Genomic DNA, 13,963 nt, shown 5'->3' with positions numbered 1-13,963 from the left:
ATCTTATCCATTTCCACACCAAGACTAATGGAAATTCCATAGTATCTTATCCATTTCCACATCAAGACTAATGGAAATTCCATAGCATCTTATCCAATTATACACCAAGACTAATGGAATCTCCACAGCATTTTAGTCTAGGTGACTTGAACATTTGCTGATTATAATGATCAATCATGCATTTCTATCTTCTGGGTGAATCAATCAGTTTGTGCTTCAAGGAGTGAGTAATTTCATACTGTTTGGATAGCTTCTGATGTGTCCCAAAGTGACCATTTAGCAAATTGGTTTGTTTCTATGGTGTTCATCCTTTCTCAAAAACAGACTTATCAAGCATCATAACATGTATCAGGCTGATGTCAGTCATGATTACCAGGAAATATTTTGGTTTCCATGGTGATGAATTTATAAAGCCTTTCACTTAGATTGGAAATAAATTGCACTGGAATATGAAAAGAAAGTTTAAAGATTTCAAATATCTGACAGAACTGATTAATTCTCATGCAAATTTTAGCAATATTGTGCCTTGATTTAGTCAGATGTAGATGGGAATACAAAATGCAGAACGCCCAGGAAAAAACTTTGGTTGAAGAAACCTGAGCTGAAATGAAATACAGTAAAAGCCATTTTTAAAAAGCACCAGCAGACCTGAGAATTTTTTAAAATTAAGAATGACTGTCAATAAAGACAGAAATAAAAATGTTAATAACATAATCATTTGAAAGTAAATTAAGACTTTTCTATACTTGAAAATTTACTCATTGTACCAGGCATGTTCAGCTTCAATTTCCACAGCATTTCTGATATTTATAACGAACCAATACAATAACTTCAATTCCATGGCATTTCTGATATTTATATACAAACAATAAATCATTGTCATTTTTCTAAACTGATAAAGGGACATAAGGATGGTATGAATAATACAATATTGCATAAAAGAAAGTAACAGATATCCTATGATATTTCTGTTATTTAGGTTCCTTCAAGAATTTTACTAATTAGGGTTTCGATAATTATGACTGCACTGTACATATCAGATTGTTTTACTTACATATTTATGCATAACATTTCCCTGTAACTTCTCACTGCTTTGTAAATGAAGAGACCCTGGCTTGACCCTTGTCTCCTTAGAGCCCAATGGCTCAGTGCCACCTCTATCACAGTACTGGTGCTCTCCCTTTTTCCATGGCTCATTAACTGCATTGTTAGGGATACAAATTCTGACACGAGTCACTGAAAAGTCATCAAATAATGACCATTATAGCATTTTGAGATATATGTAATGTATATGTGTCCGTCTCTCTCTGATGGGGAGGTATACTATTAGAATAACATCTTAGTGGTAGACACTACTGTAGGTTAAATTATCTACTAATGTATAAAACATTTATTTCAGAAATATTGTGGAACTGTAACTAACCACAGCAGTCTTTGAGGTGAAGTCTGGGCTCTAGGTACATATACCACTGATCTATTTATATTTAGCTTAATTTTTCTACCTGAGTTTCATGTCACATTTTTGTACTCTCAATCGCGGGAGAACCCGAGTTTCTACTGTCAATCTAGGGAGAACCTGAGCTTCAAATCACATTTATGTACTGTCAGACTGCAATTAATTTTCAAAATAAGCCCATTCAAATGATTTTTTAAAATACCTTCAAATCCTTTATTTAAAAAAAATGAGAAAGCATAACCCCTGAAATGGCAGTCAATGGGAATAAGGTCCTTAAAGGCCCAAATTTAGAGAATGCATGCTTTAGTCATTATATTGAACAGAGCAGAAATTATAAATCACTGACCACCTAATCTTTGGTTTGTGACATTGGTTATGTCTAATGGAATCTCATAAGATGACCCTTTAAAAAAATCAAATTCCATTCATTCATAGACAAATGTTTTATGTATGTTCTTTTTTAAATTTTCATAAAGAAGAAAATGTGTTATGACCCTATTCCAATCTGGGAAAACAATCTTTGCTGTAGATATATTACAGACTATAGTCTATTTTAAGAAATTAATAAACTTTCTGCATGCTTTTTATTGTGTTTTTTTCTACTCTCCAAATATGACGAGGTTTAATAAAGGTTATTGTTGTCAACTAATTTCAGCAAAATCAAAAACAAATAAATAAATATAGAAAGATACAAATAAAAATGCAGATTTTTTTACCAGTATCACTGATGCAAGTAATTTTTACTGTCAGAAGGAAAAGGCATGTATTCAAGTAAATAGTAACAGAAATGGGTGGGATCTAATTAGTTAAATTTGTTAGGCATGATTCAGTTCCCAAATTAGGGAATGTTCTTTTTCTTATCTTTTTCTGAGTTTGAATTCTTGTATTGAACTTTTGGTGTAACAGTCTTGTATAGTTGAACACCTTTAGCACAAACTATAGCCTGATTCTTCCATGCACAATTGCCCATATCAGCTTTACTGAGCTACTTCACTTTGACACTGATATCTGAAAGCTCAGAATATGCAATGAACAAGATCACAAATGGTACCATTGTCCACTGATTTAAGACTGTACATACAAAACAGGATATATTTCAATGGCATATCCATCTGTTATTCAGCTCAAACAATGTGGTGGATAACATTACTTAAGTTATTGATTATATGTGCAGAAATACATCAAAATCCACGGCTCAAGAAATTTGCCTTTCAATATGTTCAGTCTATGAATATACTATAAGAATGAAACACTAAACAAAGAAAGGAAAGTGTCCAGAGGCAATACACATATCTACATTCTGATCATCAACCTATCTACATAATTATCATCTCTATGTCTACATTATTATCATTTCTATATCTACATTATTATCTAAATTATCATCATTATTATGGAAAGAATACAAAGTTTTGATAGAAGCATTTACTGATGATTATGATAATGATGAAATTGTATTTTCAGTTTCTCAGTCTAGCCAGTCCAGTTAATGAAGTGACAGTTGCGTTTCAACCCAACAAGCTCTAGAAATCATGAGATCTGTCTATACTTCCTTATACATGAAGTCAAACTGCAAAAAACAAATATCCTGATCAGCCTTAGCACAACATTACCTGCAGATCATGTTGTTTGTTCTACTACTTACTTCTAACAAGCTGCACGGACCCAGATCTGCCAGCACATTATGTGGCAGCAGATCTGGGTCTGTACAGTTTGCAGTTGGACCTGTCTTATCAGCGAGTATAGATGGTACTTGCAATTTGGCCTTAAGTTGTTCTTAAATCTTCAGAGAGGAGAACTTCTGCTTGAAAGATGCATCTCAGTTACTGCAGGTGTGTGTGTGTGATTTGGATTTTTAACATAGCTTTAACAATTTTTCAGTCATATCTCTATGATGTCTGCAGTGTGGCAGTTTATAGTGATGTCTAGCACTGGGGCATCATCCCACAGACATGTAGCATGATGTCCCACCCATTCACATTATCCTGACACCAGGCCGACCAGTCCTAACACTAACCTCTTAATGCTGAGTGCCAAGTGAGGCAGCTGTTAGTACCATTTTTGTAAGTCTTTGGTATGACTTGGCCGGGAATTGAACCCATGACCTCCTGCATCTGATGCAAATGCTCCAACCACAAGGCCACGGAGCAGTACTGCAGCTGGTATAGAAGTCCATAAAGGATCTAACACTGACAAAAGACTATATTTGTTGAGATTGTATACTGCCTAAATTTTAAAGAATGATTTGATCTTATTCAAGAAAGATGCAGGAGTGAGGAATTCTGGGATATTACATGGGTTTTGATGATTTTTAATAACATTATAAGCTGCTGTTGGATTCTCTTTGTTTCCAGTGACTTCGAGTCAAGTTGCTCAATCATCTCATTAACCCTGATTCATCTGCAATCATCTCATAAACCATGATTCATTTTCAATCATCTCATTAACCCTTTTTCATCTGCAATCATCTCATTAACCCTGATTCTTTTTCAATCATCTCATTGGCCCTGATTCATCTGCAATCATCTCATTAACCCTGATTCTTTTTCAATCATCTCATTAACCCTGATTCATTTGCAATCATCTCATTAAGGGGGCGCTCACCAATTAATATGTACTTTAGAGAGAGTGACGTATGTAAGGTGAAGTAGTTTGCGTTTAAAACATGCACAATGGAGAGAATGTTGGCGTACCTATATGCTACAGTAATGTAATGTGGATGATATTTCTTTGGATATTGTACTTTTGGAAATTTTACATGATTTAAGCACACTGCTAACTAAAATGACTGCTCCCTTGTGTTAAAAAATCAGCCTGAATTAGTCTAAAGTACACTATACATAGCAGCTATTAAAATAGGGAAAATGAATTTTGCCAGACTAGACAATACCAGCTTCTGAAAGTGCAATGAATGAATTACCAAATATATAAAATGTAAAAAAAGTTATCAGCTCTTTTTTATACAATTTACCTCTGAAGTTCAGGAAGTGAAAATGACCAAGTAGAGCTAGCACTTTTTTGAAAGGTGCACATCTGAAGTAAGGCCAAGCTGTATACTCTATAACCCATAGTACACCCATCAATCATACACCAAAATAAAGGGAATTAAAGGTTCTTTGCATTATACCTAAGATATACAAGGTCTTTTTTAAATAGCCAGTATAACCAGTGAGGAAAGCCGGGGACATTCTTTTTCTTTAAAATCCTAACCTATGCAAAATGCGAAACTGTAGAGCACCACCTCATTAACCCTGATTCTTTTTCAATCATCTCATTAACCCTGATTCATTTTCAATCATCTCATTAACCCTGATTCATTTGCAATCATCTCATTAACCCTGATTCATCTGCAATCATCTTAGGTGGCGCTCACCAGATAATATGTACTTTTGAGAGAGTGACGTATGTAAGGTGAAGTAGTTCGCATTTAAAACATGCACAGTGGAGAGAATGTTTGCATACCTCTATGCTACATTAATGTAATGTGGATGATATTTCTTTTGGATATTGTACTTTTGGAAATTTTACATGATTTAAGCACACTGCTAACTAAAATGACTGCTCCCTTGTGTTAAAAAATCAGTCTGAATTAGTCTAAAGTACACTATACATAGCAGCTATTAAAATAGGGAAAATGAATTTTGCCAGACTAGACAATACCAGCTTCTGAAAGTGCAATGAATGAATTACCAAATATATAAAATGTAAAAAAAGTTATCAGCTCTTTTTTATACAATTGACCTCTGAAGTTCAGGAAGTGAAAATGACCAAGTAGAGCTAGCACTTTTTTGAAAGATGCACATTTGAAGTAAGGCCAAGCTGTATACTCTATAACCCATAGTACACCCATCAATCATACACCAAAATAAAGGGAATTAAAGGTTCTTTGCATTATACCTAAGATATACAAGGTCTTTTTTAAATAGCCAGTATAACCAGTGAGGAAAGCCGGGGACATTCTTTTTCTTTAAATTCCTAACCCTATGCAAAATGAGAAACTGTATAGCGCCACCTGAAAGAAAATAAAAAAATGTTTGCAATTATTTTTTTTTATTTTCATATAATTATGTATGATGTTCTGAATAAAATGGTACATTCATATTGCATTTAAGCATGAAAATAAGCTAATTATGATCATTTTTCTCTTGCTTACATAATTTGCCATGAGGTATGTTTGTGTGAGTAGTGACCTTAATTATGGGGAAATTAGAAGACTTAGAATATAGGAATAGAGTCAACTGAAATTTAAAACTGTTGCAATAAGTGACAGAAATATATGGTGAAAATGTTTCTTTTCATTTATTTGCAATGAAATAAAAAAATAAATGATGAGAAAGTGAATTCGCTTCTTCCATATTAAACAATAGGCAAATATTTTACACTTTGACCTTTGACCTTTATGAAGCTGAGGAGTTACCTCCCTTTTCTAATTGTAAAATTCATTGTTGATATCTCAGAAATAATTCTGGCTAGTTTCATGTTCCTGTCATTCAGCATAACATTGGTTGCTATGTTTACAAAATGTAATGTGCATTCTTAAAATAGCTCACTTTTATCATGGGGGTGGGTAGGCTGGACTTGTTAGAGACTCTGACACTCATAAATACTGTTCTGTGGGGAAAAAGGCAGGAGAATTATTCATAAGGATTGTTTTGATGCTTGCGACTTAAATGTTTCAGCCATATAAACATAATTAAATCATAAAAAAATAATACCTACATCTTCTTTATGGTGGCGCTCACCAGATAATATGTACTTTTGAGAGAGTGACATATGTAAGGTGAAGTAGTTCGCATTTAAAACATGCACAGTGGAGAGAATGTTTGCATACCTCTATGCTACATTAATGTAATGTGGATGATATTTCTTTTGGATATTGTACTTTTGGAAATTTTACATGATTTAAGCACACTGCTAACTAAAATGACTGCTCCCTTGTGTTAAAAAATCAGTCTGAATTAGTCTAAAGTACACTATACATAGCAGTTATTAAAATAGGGAAAATGAATTTTGCCAGACTAGACAATACCAGCTTCTGAAAGTGCAATGAATGAATTACCAAATATATAAAATGTAAAAAAAGTTATCAGCTCTTTTTTATACAATTTACCTCTGAAGTTCAGGAAGTGAAAATGACCAAGTAGAGCTAGCACTTTTTTGAAAGGTGCACATCTGAAGTAAGGCCAAGCTGTATACTCTATAACCCATAGTACACCCATCAATCATACACCAAAATAAAGGGAATTAAAGGTTCTTTGCATTATACCTAAGATATACAAGGTCTTTTTTAAATAGCCAGTATAACCAATGAGGAAAGCCGGGGACATTCTTTTTCTTTAAAATCCTAACCTATGCAAAATGCAAAACTGTAGAGCGCCACCTCATTAACCCTGATTCTTTTCCAATCATCTCATTAACCCTGATTCATTTTCAATCATCTCATTAACCCTGATTCATTTGCAATCATCTCATTAACCCTGATTCATCTGCAATCATCTTATTAACCCTGATTCATTTTCAATCATCTCATTAACCCTGATTCATCTGCAATCATCTCATTAACCCTGAGGTGGCGCTAAGATGGCGCTCACCAGATAATATGTACTTTTGAGAGAGTGACGTATGTAAGGTGAAGTAGTTCGCATTTAAAACATGCACAGTGGAGAGAATGTTGGCATACCTCTATGCTACATTAATGTAATGTGGATGATATTTCTTTAGGATATTGTACTTTTGGAAATTTTACATGATTTAAGCACACTGCTAACTAAAATGACTGCTCCCTTGTGTTAAAATATCAGTCTGAATTAGTCTAAAGTACACTATACATAGCAGCTATTAAAATAGGGAAAATGAATTTTGCCAGACTAGACAATACCAGCTTCTGAAAGTGCAATGAATGAATTACCAAATATATAAAATGTAAAAAAAATTATCAGCTCTTTTTTATACAATTTACCTCTGAAGTTCAGGAAGTGAAAATGACCAAGTAGAGCTAGCACTTTTTTGAAAGGTGCACATTTGAAGTAAGGCCAAGCTGTATACTCTATAACCCATAGTACACCCATCAATCATACACCAAAATAAAGGGAATTAAAGGTTCTTTGCATTATACCTAAGATATACAAGGTCTTTTTTAAATAGCCAGTATAACCAGTGAGGAAAGCCGGGGACATTCTTTTTCTTTAAAATCCTAACCCTATGCAAAATGCGAAACTGTATAGCACCACCTTAAAGAAAATAAAAAAATGTTTGCAATTATTTTTTTTAATTTTCATATAATTATGTATGATGTTCTGAATAAAATGGTACTTTTATATTGATGTTAAGCACGAAAATAAGCTAATTATGATCATTTTTCTCTTGCTTATATAATTTGCCATGAGGTACGTTTGTGTGAGTAATGACCTTAATTATGGGGAAATTAGAAGACTTAGAATATAGGAATAGAGTCAACTGAAATTTAAAACTATTGCAATAAGTGACAGAAATATATGGTGAAAATGTTTCTTTTCATTTATTTGCAATGAAATAAAAAAAATAAATGAAGAGAAAGTGAATTCGCTTCTTCCATATTAAACAATAGGCAAATATTTTACACTTTGACCTTTGACCTTTATGAAGCTGATGAGTTACCTCCCTTTTCTGATTGTAAAATTCATTGTTGATATCTCAGAAATAATTCTGGCTAGTTTCATGTTCCTGTCATTCAGCATAACATTGGTTGCTATGTTTACAAAATGTAATGTGCATTCTTAAAATAGCTCACTTTTATCATGGGGGGGGGAGGCTGGACTTGTTAGAGACTCTGACACTCATAAATACTGTTCTGTGGGGGAAAAGGCAGGAGAATTATTCATAAGGATTGTTTTGATGCTTGCGACTTAAATGTTGCAGCCATATAAACATAATTAAATCATACAAAAATAATACCTACATCTTCTTTATGGTGGCGCTCACCAGATAATATGTACTTTTGAGAGAGTGACATATGTAAGGTGAAGTAGTTCGCATTTAAAACATGCACAGTGGAGAGAATGTTGGCATACCTCTATGCTACATTAATGTAATGTGGATGATATTTCTTTTGGATATTGTACTTTTGGAAATTTTACATGATTTAAGCACACTGCTAACTAAAATGACTGCTCCCTTGTGTTAAAAAATCAGTCTGAATTAGTCTAAAGTACACTATACATAGCAGCTATTAAAATAGGGAAAATGAATTTTGCCAGACTAGACAATACCAGCTTCTGAAAGTGCAATGAATGAATTACCAAATATGTAAAATGTAAAAAAAGTTATCAGCTCTTTTTTATACAATTTACCTCTGAAGTTCAGGAAGTGAAAATGACCAAGTAGAGCTAGCACTTTTTTGAAAGGTGCACATTTGAAGTAAGGCCAAGCTGTATACTCTATAACCCATAGTACACCCATCAATCATACACTAAAATAAAGGGAATTAAAGGTTCTTTGCATTATACCTAAGATATACAAGGTCTTTTTTAAATAGCCAGTATAACCAGTGAGGAAAGCCGGGGACATTCTTTTTCTTTAAAATCCTAACCCTATGCAAAATGTGAAACTGTATAGCGCCACCTAAAGTACATATTAATTGGTGAGCGCCCCCGATTCTTTTTCAATCATCTCATTAAAATCATCTCATTAACCCTGATTCATTTTCAATCATCTCATTAACCCTGATTCGTCTGCAATCATCTCATTAACCCTGATTCTTTTTCAATCATCTCATGAACCCTGATTCATTTGCAATCATCTCATTAAGGTATAATTGTACCAATTGTAAAAGCCCAGGTGGGCAGAGCATAATGTGTGGGGAACATTGTATTCAGAAATAAACAACAATACTAGCTGTGATTGGTGCATTATGTAAGAGTTGTACTTTCTGTTAGGCTTTTAAGAAAAGTTGAGCCTCTTGGCAACACATGAGATTATGTTAATTCACATCTAGATCATATTTTGAATAATTTTTTTTAAAATGTGGTACACGTGGCTGAAAATGTGTCTGTTGTGACTAGATAACTCTTACCCCTGTCTAATTCTAGCTGAGTTATCTTTCTTAAATGCAATGGAGTACCTGGTTTTGTCCTTGTCAAATTGACAATCTAACACTATTCTCTATGACAGTGTGTGACATGCATGCTGAGGTAGGGTAGAAAGTATATATATTTCACAAAACATTAGCAATAAGGTATATGGAAAAACAATTGGTACCGTGATACCTTAACCCTAATTCTTTTATGGTTACTATTAGTAGTGCACCTTGCTACAAGATGCTGCAGGCACAAAATTTTCAACTAATTCTGGTTAGTGTACTGACTCCAAGCTGTAGCAAAGCACTCCAAAATTGGTATGAACAAGTGTGAAACATGCCGAGGCCTTGTTCTGTGTCCCGCCGATGCATAACACTCCTTTGCAAAAGTCCTAACATGACCTTGGCCTTTCACTCGATTCTGTCAATATGGTTTTGCCAGGAGCTTCCGTTTAGAATGAAACGCCGACAAGCTGACAAGTGTTTTGGACCTGTACGTCGACAATCAGGTTAGAAATTATAAATCTATCAATAAAATGACTACGTTTTGTGCATTTTTATATTCTTCGTGCTTTTCCTTTTTAAAATCAGTAGGGGTGTACACACAAACGGGAGGGTGTGCGAATACTAAAGTTTAGACCAACAAGTAGGTCTCCGTTTTTATTTCTGTCAGAAAAAAAGAGCGGAGACCTACTTGTTGGTCTAACTATATTTATGATATTGTCTTCGTCTGACAGATTTGGATAGGATAAATAATATTGTAGAAGAATTCACCTGCACAAGAACTGTTGGGATTCAAGTGGTACGAAGAATATACGTGAACATCGGAGAGAACATCTCCATGTTCTTTCTGATTCATATCTTACTGGAGCAATACGAATTTGGGCAACAAACACCACTATAGCACACGAACAGTTTCCACGCCTCGAATTCTCATACCGGATAATGTAAACTTAAGAGTAGCCTCCCCTAAAAAGAAACCTATAAAACTCAATACGAAGGACAACTGAACTATTTTTCAAAGCGTATATATTCGTCTTTACAGCCCAAATCGGGAATTCGCGCAGTTTTGAACTCCCAAAAGCCCAATTTTTATAAAGTATAATATTTAAGGTCACATTCATATTTTCAGAAATAATAATAATAATAATAATAATAATAATAATAATAATAATAATATTATTATTATTATTATTATTATTATTATTATTATTATTATTATTATTATTATTATTATTTCATACATAGTTCTTTATTTCAGAAAGAAAGAAAAAAACTCTCATTGAATAGATTATATTTGCAATCCAAACAAATCAATAAAATAATAATTAAAAGACTTGTTAAAATCATGCAATTTAATAAAATGACAGATGCAAGGAGTGTACAGGTAAAATAAAGTTGCACAGAATACTTGTAAGTAAACAACAAAGCACAAGGTATGTAAAAAGCTTGGAACCAGAAATTAAATGGTCAGTTTTTCAAAACTCAACAAAGGGTAACAAAAAGCATTTCTCTAGATAAAAGAGCTGGACAGTGACATAATTTACTTCTTAAAACGAAAACTTCTTCCAGATGACTTGTACATTTGATACATGATCATGATTTCTGATCATAAAACGAAGATATATATACATACAATGAACAATGATTTTTGTGTGTACAAAAGACAATTACATATTTGCATAGATAAACAATGACGTTCATGTACACAATAGACGATGACATGTTTGCATACAATAAACAATGACATTTATGTACACAATAGACGATGACATGTTTGCATGCAGAAAACAATGACGTTTTTGTACACAATGGACAATGACATGTTTGCATACAATAAACAATGACTTTCGTGTACAAAATAGATGATGTCATATTTGCATGCAATTAACAATGACTTTTGTGTACACAATAGATAATGACAGCTGCATAGAAAAAACAATGACTTGTGTACACAATATACGATGCCATTTGCATAAAATAAACAATAACTTTTATATACACAATAGATGATGACATATTTGCATACAATAAACGATGATGCAAAACACTTAAATCTGGCACATGCAAAATAGTTAGATATGTCTGGATATATATGTCTGGAACTATTTTTATGTCAATAAATCAAAATGAGTACTTCAGTACTTAATATGCCAATACCAAAAACAAATAATGAAAATAGCCACTTGAACAGATATCATCAAGAAATCATCAAGAAAAACCTTTGAGATTTATTTAATTTCAGAGTAGTAAACGAAGAATGTTTTATGATGTTAACAATATACATTTGCATTATTTTTTTCAATGACATTCAATTATATGTGGATTAAGATCCGTAAATTTATGTTAATGTAGAAATACGAATAATACATTTCACACGTCTAAATACTAAAAAAAATAAGGTTCTCCGCAGACCATGGAAATATCATGTATATAGATGCTATCACTTTTTTAATAGGTGTAAAGTTTAAAAAAAATGGCGAATGAAAAGTTTTAACATAAAGTTGACATATTTGCAAATATTTGTAACTTGGATGAACCATTTACACCAAACAGCTAAGAAAAACTGAAATAGAAAGACAAAATATGCTGACATGTTAACCTTATTTATCTATAGTGGTCCTAATTACAATAAAGCTTTAAGGTATCACTATGCTGGAAAAATATGTTTAAGATTAACGTTATCACAGACAAATAAACATCATTGACAGGAATATATTTTCATGCTTGAGTTAATTCTACACGCAAGAAAAATTACCAGATCACAAATGACTATGTTAAAATGTAGATAATTCAATGCCTGAAGAAGGTTCCGTCATAAAATACGAAAATTGAACACTAATAGACGTTTCTTATGTTATTCATGATGAGTTTGAAAGTAGTTACGGTCAAAGTTGTATTCATTTCCGACTGATAAAGACGAAATACAGTTTCTATGGAATTAATCATGGAACGTACAATTCGGAATGCACAAGGATTGCTTAATATAGGAAATTAATTTACCCAGATCGTATAATAATAATTTGTATAACATTAGAAATGAACAAAGTATAATTTTGAAACTATGACGAAGATTCGTTTTTGGCTGCCAATAGAAATGCATAACTTTACGAACATATAAATTAATTCAAAGCACATCAGAAAGTTTGTTTACTTTATTTTGTTTCAGCTTATATATGATATCTCTTTGTATATCATTTGCAATGAGACTATTTTGAATTAAGCCAATTTTTTCATTGTCTGTTTATCTTTGGAGTAGACTTTCACTAAAAACGCGCATTCTTTCTGAAATCCTTTACATTAGAGTTCTCCTTTTGTAGAATCACCCATCTGAATATTTTCAGATGTATACAACTAGAGGAGCTTGTTAGTTTAGGTTAGATGCTTTTTACTTCGCAAAGACTGTCATAGTCATTACTCAAAAATAGAATATTGTTCCTTAATAAACATCCTGCAGTCACTAATAACACTTATCTAATTCATATCCAGGATCAATCACGTTTTCAACTTCGAGTAATCACTTTCTTTTACAAGTCCTGTATCTCGCGTAATAAAGTCATAAAAGAAAGTAAAAAGCAACTTCGTTTGTGTATTTGTCACTTACGGACTGAGCATTTATAACTGTGTCATACTAAAGACAAATGTTCAAATCCGTCATCTGATTACCACCTTTTGTCACTTTAGAAGTTTTAGACAGTGTCATGTTAAATCTAAAATGTTGCAGAAAAGCACATGGATTGAAGGGGCAATGCTCTGGTAGGATCTGAAAGTGAAATGGTATTCTAAACCTTGTGCTATACACTGCAATCTGTATGGCTTCAGTGTTTAACCAGCTCCTTATTGTAACTCTCTCAAAGAATGTGTTGTATGATTTCTAATGATTTTGTTCAATCACATGCATTCTCATGCAACCACAATCTTAGTATGTCGTACAAATGTCATTCAACCTGAAACGATTATTGCTTCCATACTATATCATGATGTCTTTCACAAGCATTAACCTGTATTGTTTATCTCTGTATTGTTTGCATCTTATTTTGCTTTTACATTAAATGAAGCAAATAAATTTCCTATTTTGAAATGGCCTTGCTATCTGTAATGTTTTCTCAGGTTTATTGGTACTTGGAGAATGTGATATAATGACGTATTAAATTGATTGAGACATTTAATTAAAAGTGGCATCTTTTATTCCTTGTGAGGAGTTACGTATTAACCGTAATTAGCCAAGTATTGTGCTGGAAGCGCAAAAAGACTGTTCCATGAAAGTCGTTTAAATCAATTCTACCATCAGCACTGGTGTTAGGGTATACTGTGTGAGTAACGCATTGGTTGATTACCTCTAATCCAATGTAAATAACAATGAAGTGCTAGTTAAAATTATTGCATCTTCAATATACAAGTTTAATGGGGGGGGGGGGGTGTCTAATCCTGCTTTTTTATTAGAGCGAAATATC

The 13,963-nt window shown here is 33.0% G+C and overlaps 1 protein-coding gene across 3 annotated transcripts in view; it reads right to left on the bottom strand.

Annotated features, from left to right (window-relative positions):
* Nucleotides 1-10,466, bottom strand: part of LOC149806040 (methyltransferase-like protein 22) — a 41,592-nt gene extending 31,126 nt beyond the window's left edge. For 2 of the 3 annotated variants that reach the window (XM_089950899.1, XM_089950900.1), the window contains exons 1-2: nt 10,284-10,466; nt 1,055-1,236 (exon numbers count right to left, since the gene is read on the bottom strand). In XM_089950899.1, the coding sequence (XP_089807025.1) occupies nt 1,055-1,236; nt 10,284-10,368 (267 nt within the window). In that variant the 5' untranslated portion in view covers nt 10,369-10,466. Of the gene's footprint in view, nt 1-1,054; nt 1,237-5,353; nt 5,469-10,283 lie in introns of all 3 variants that reach the window. The other variant, XM_089950901.1, reaches the window with a different exon arrangement.
* Between the last annotated feature and the right edge of the window lie 3,497 nt (nt 10,467-13,963).

This window comes from Sinohyriopsis cumingii, chromosome 2, assembly GCF_028554795.1.
Source record: "Sinohyriopsis cumingii isolate HCF-2022 chromosome 2, ASM2855479v2, whole genome shotgun sequence".
Lineage (NCBI taxonomy): Eukaryota > Metazoa > Mollusca > Bivalvia > Unionida > Unionidae > Sinohyriopsis > Sinohyriopsis cumingii.
The sequence above is the reverse complement of the archived record's forward strand: the minus strand, read 5'-3'. Positions and strand labels throughout refer to the sequence as shown.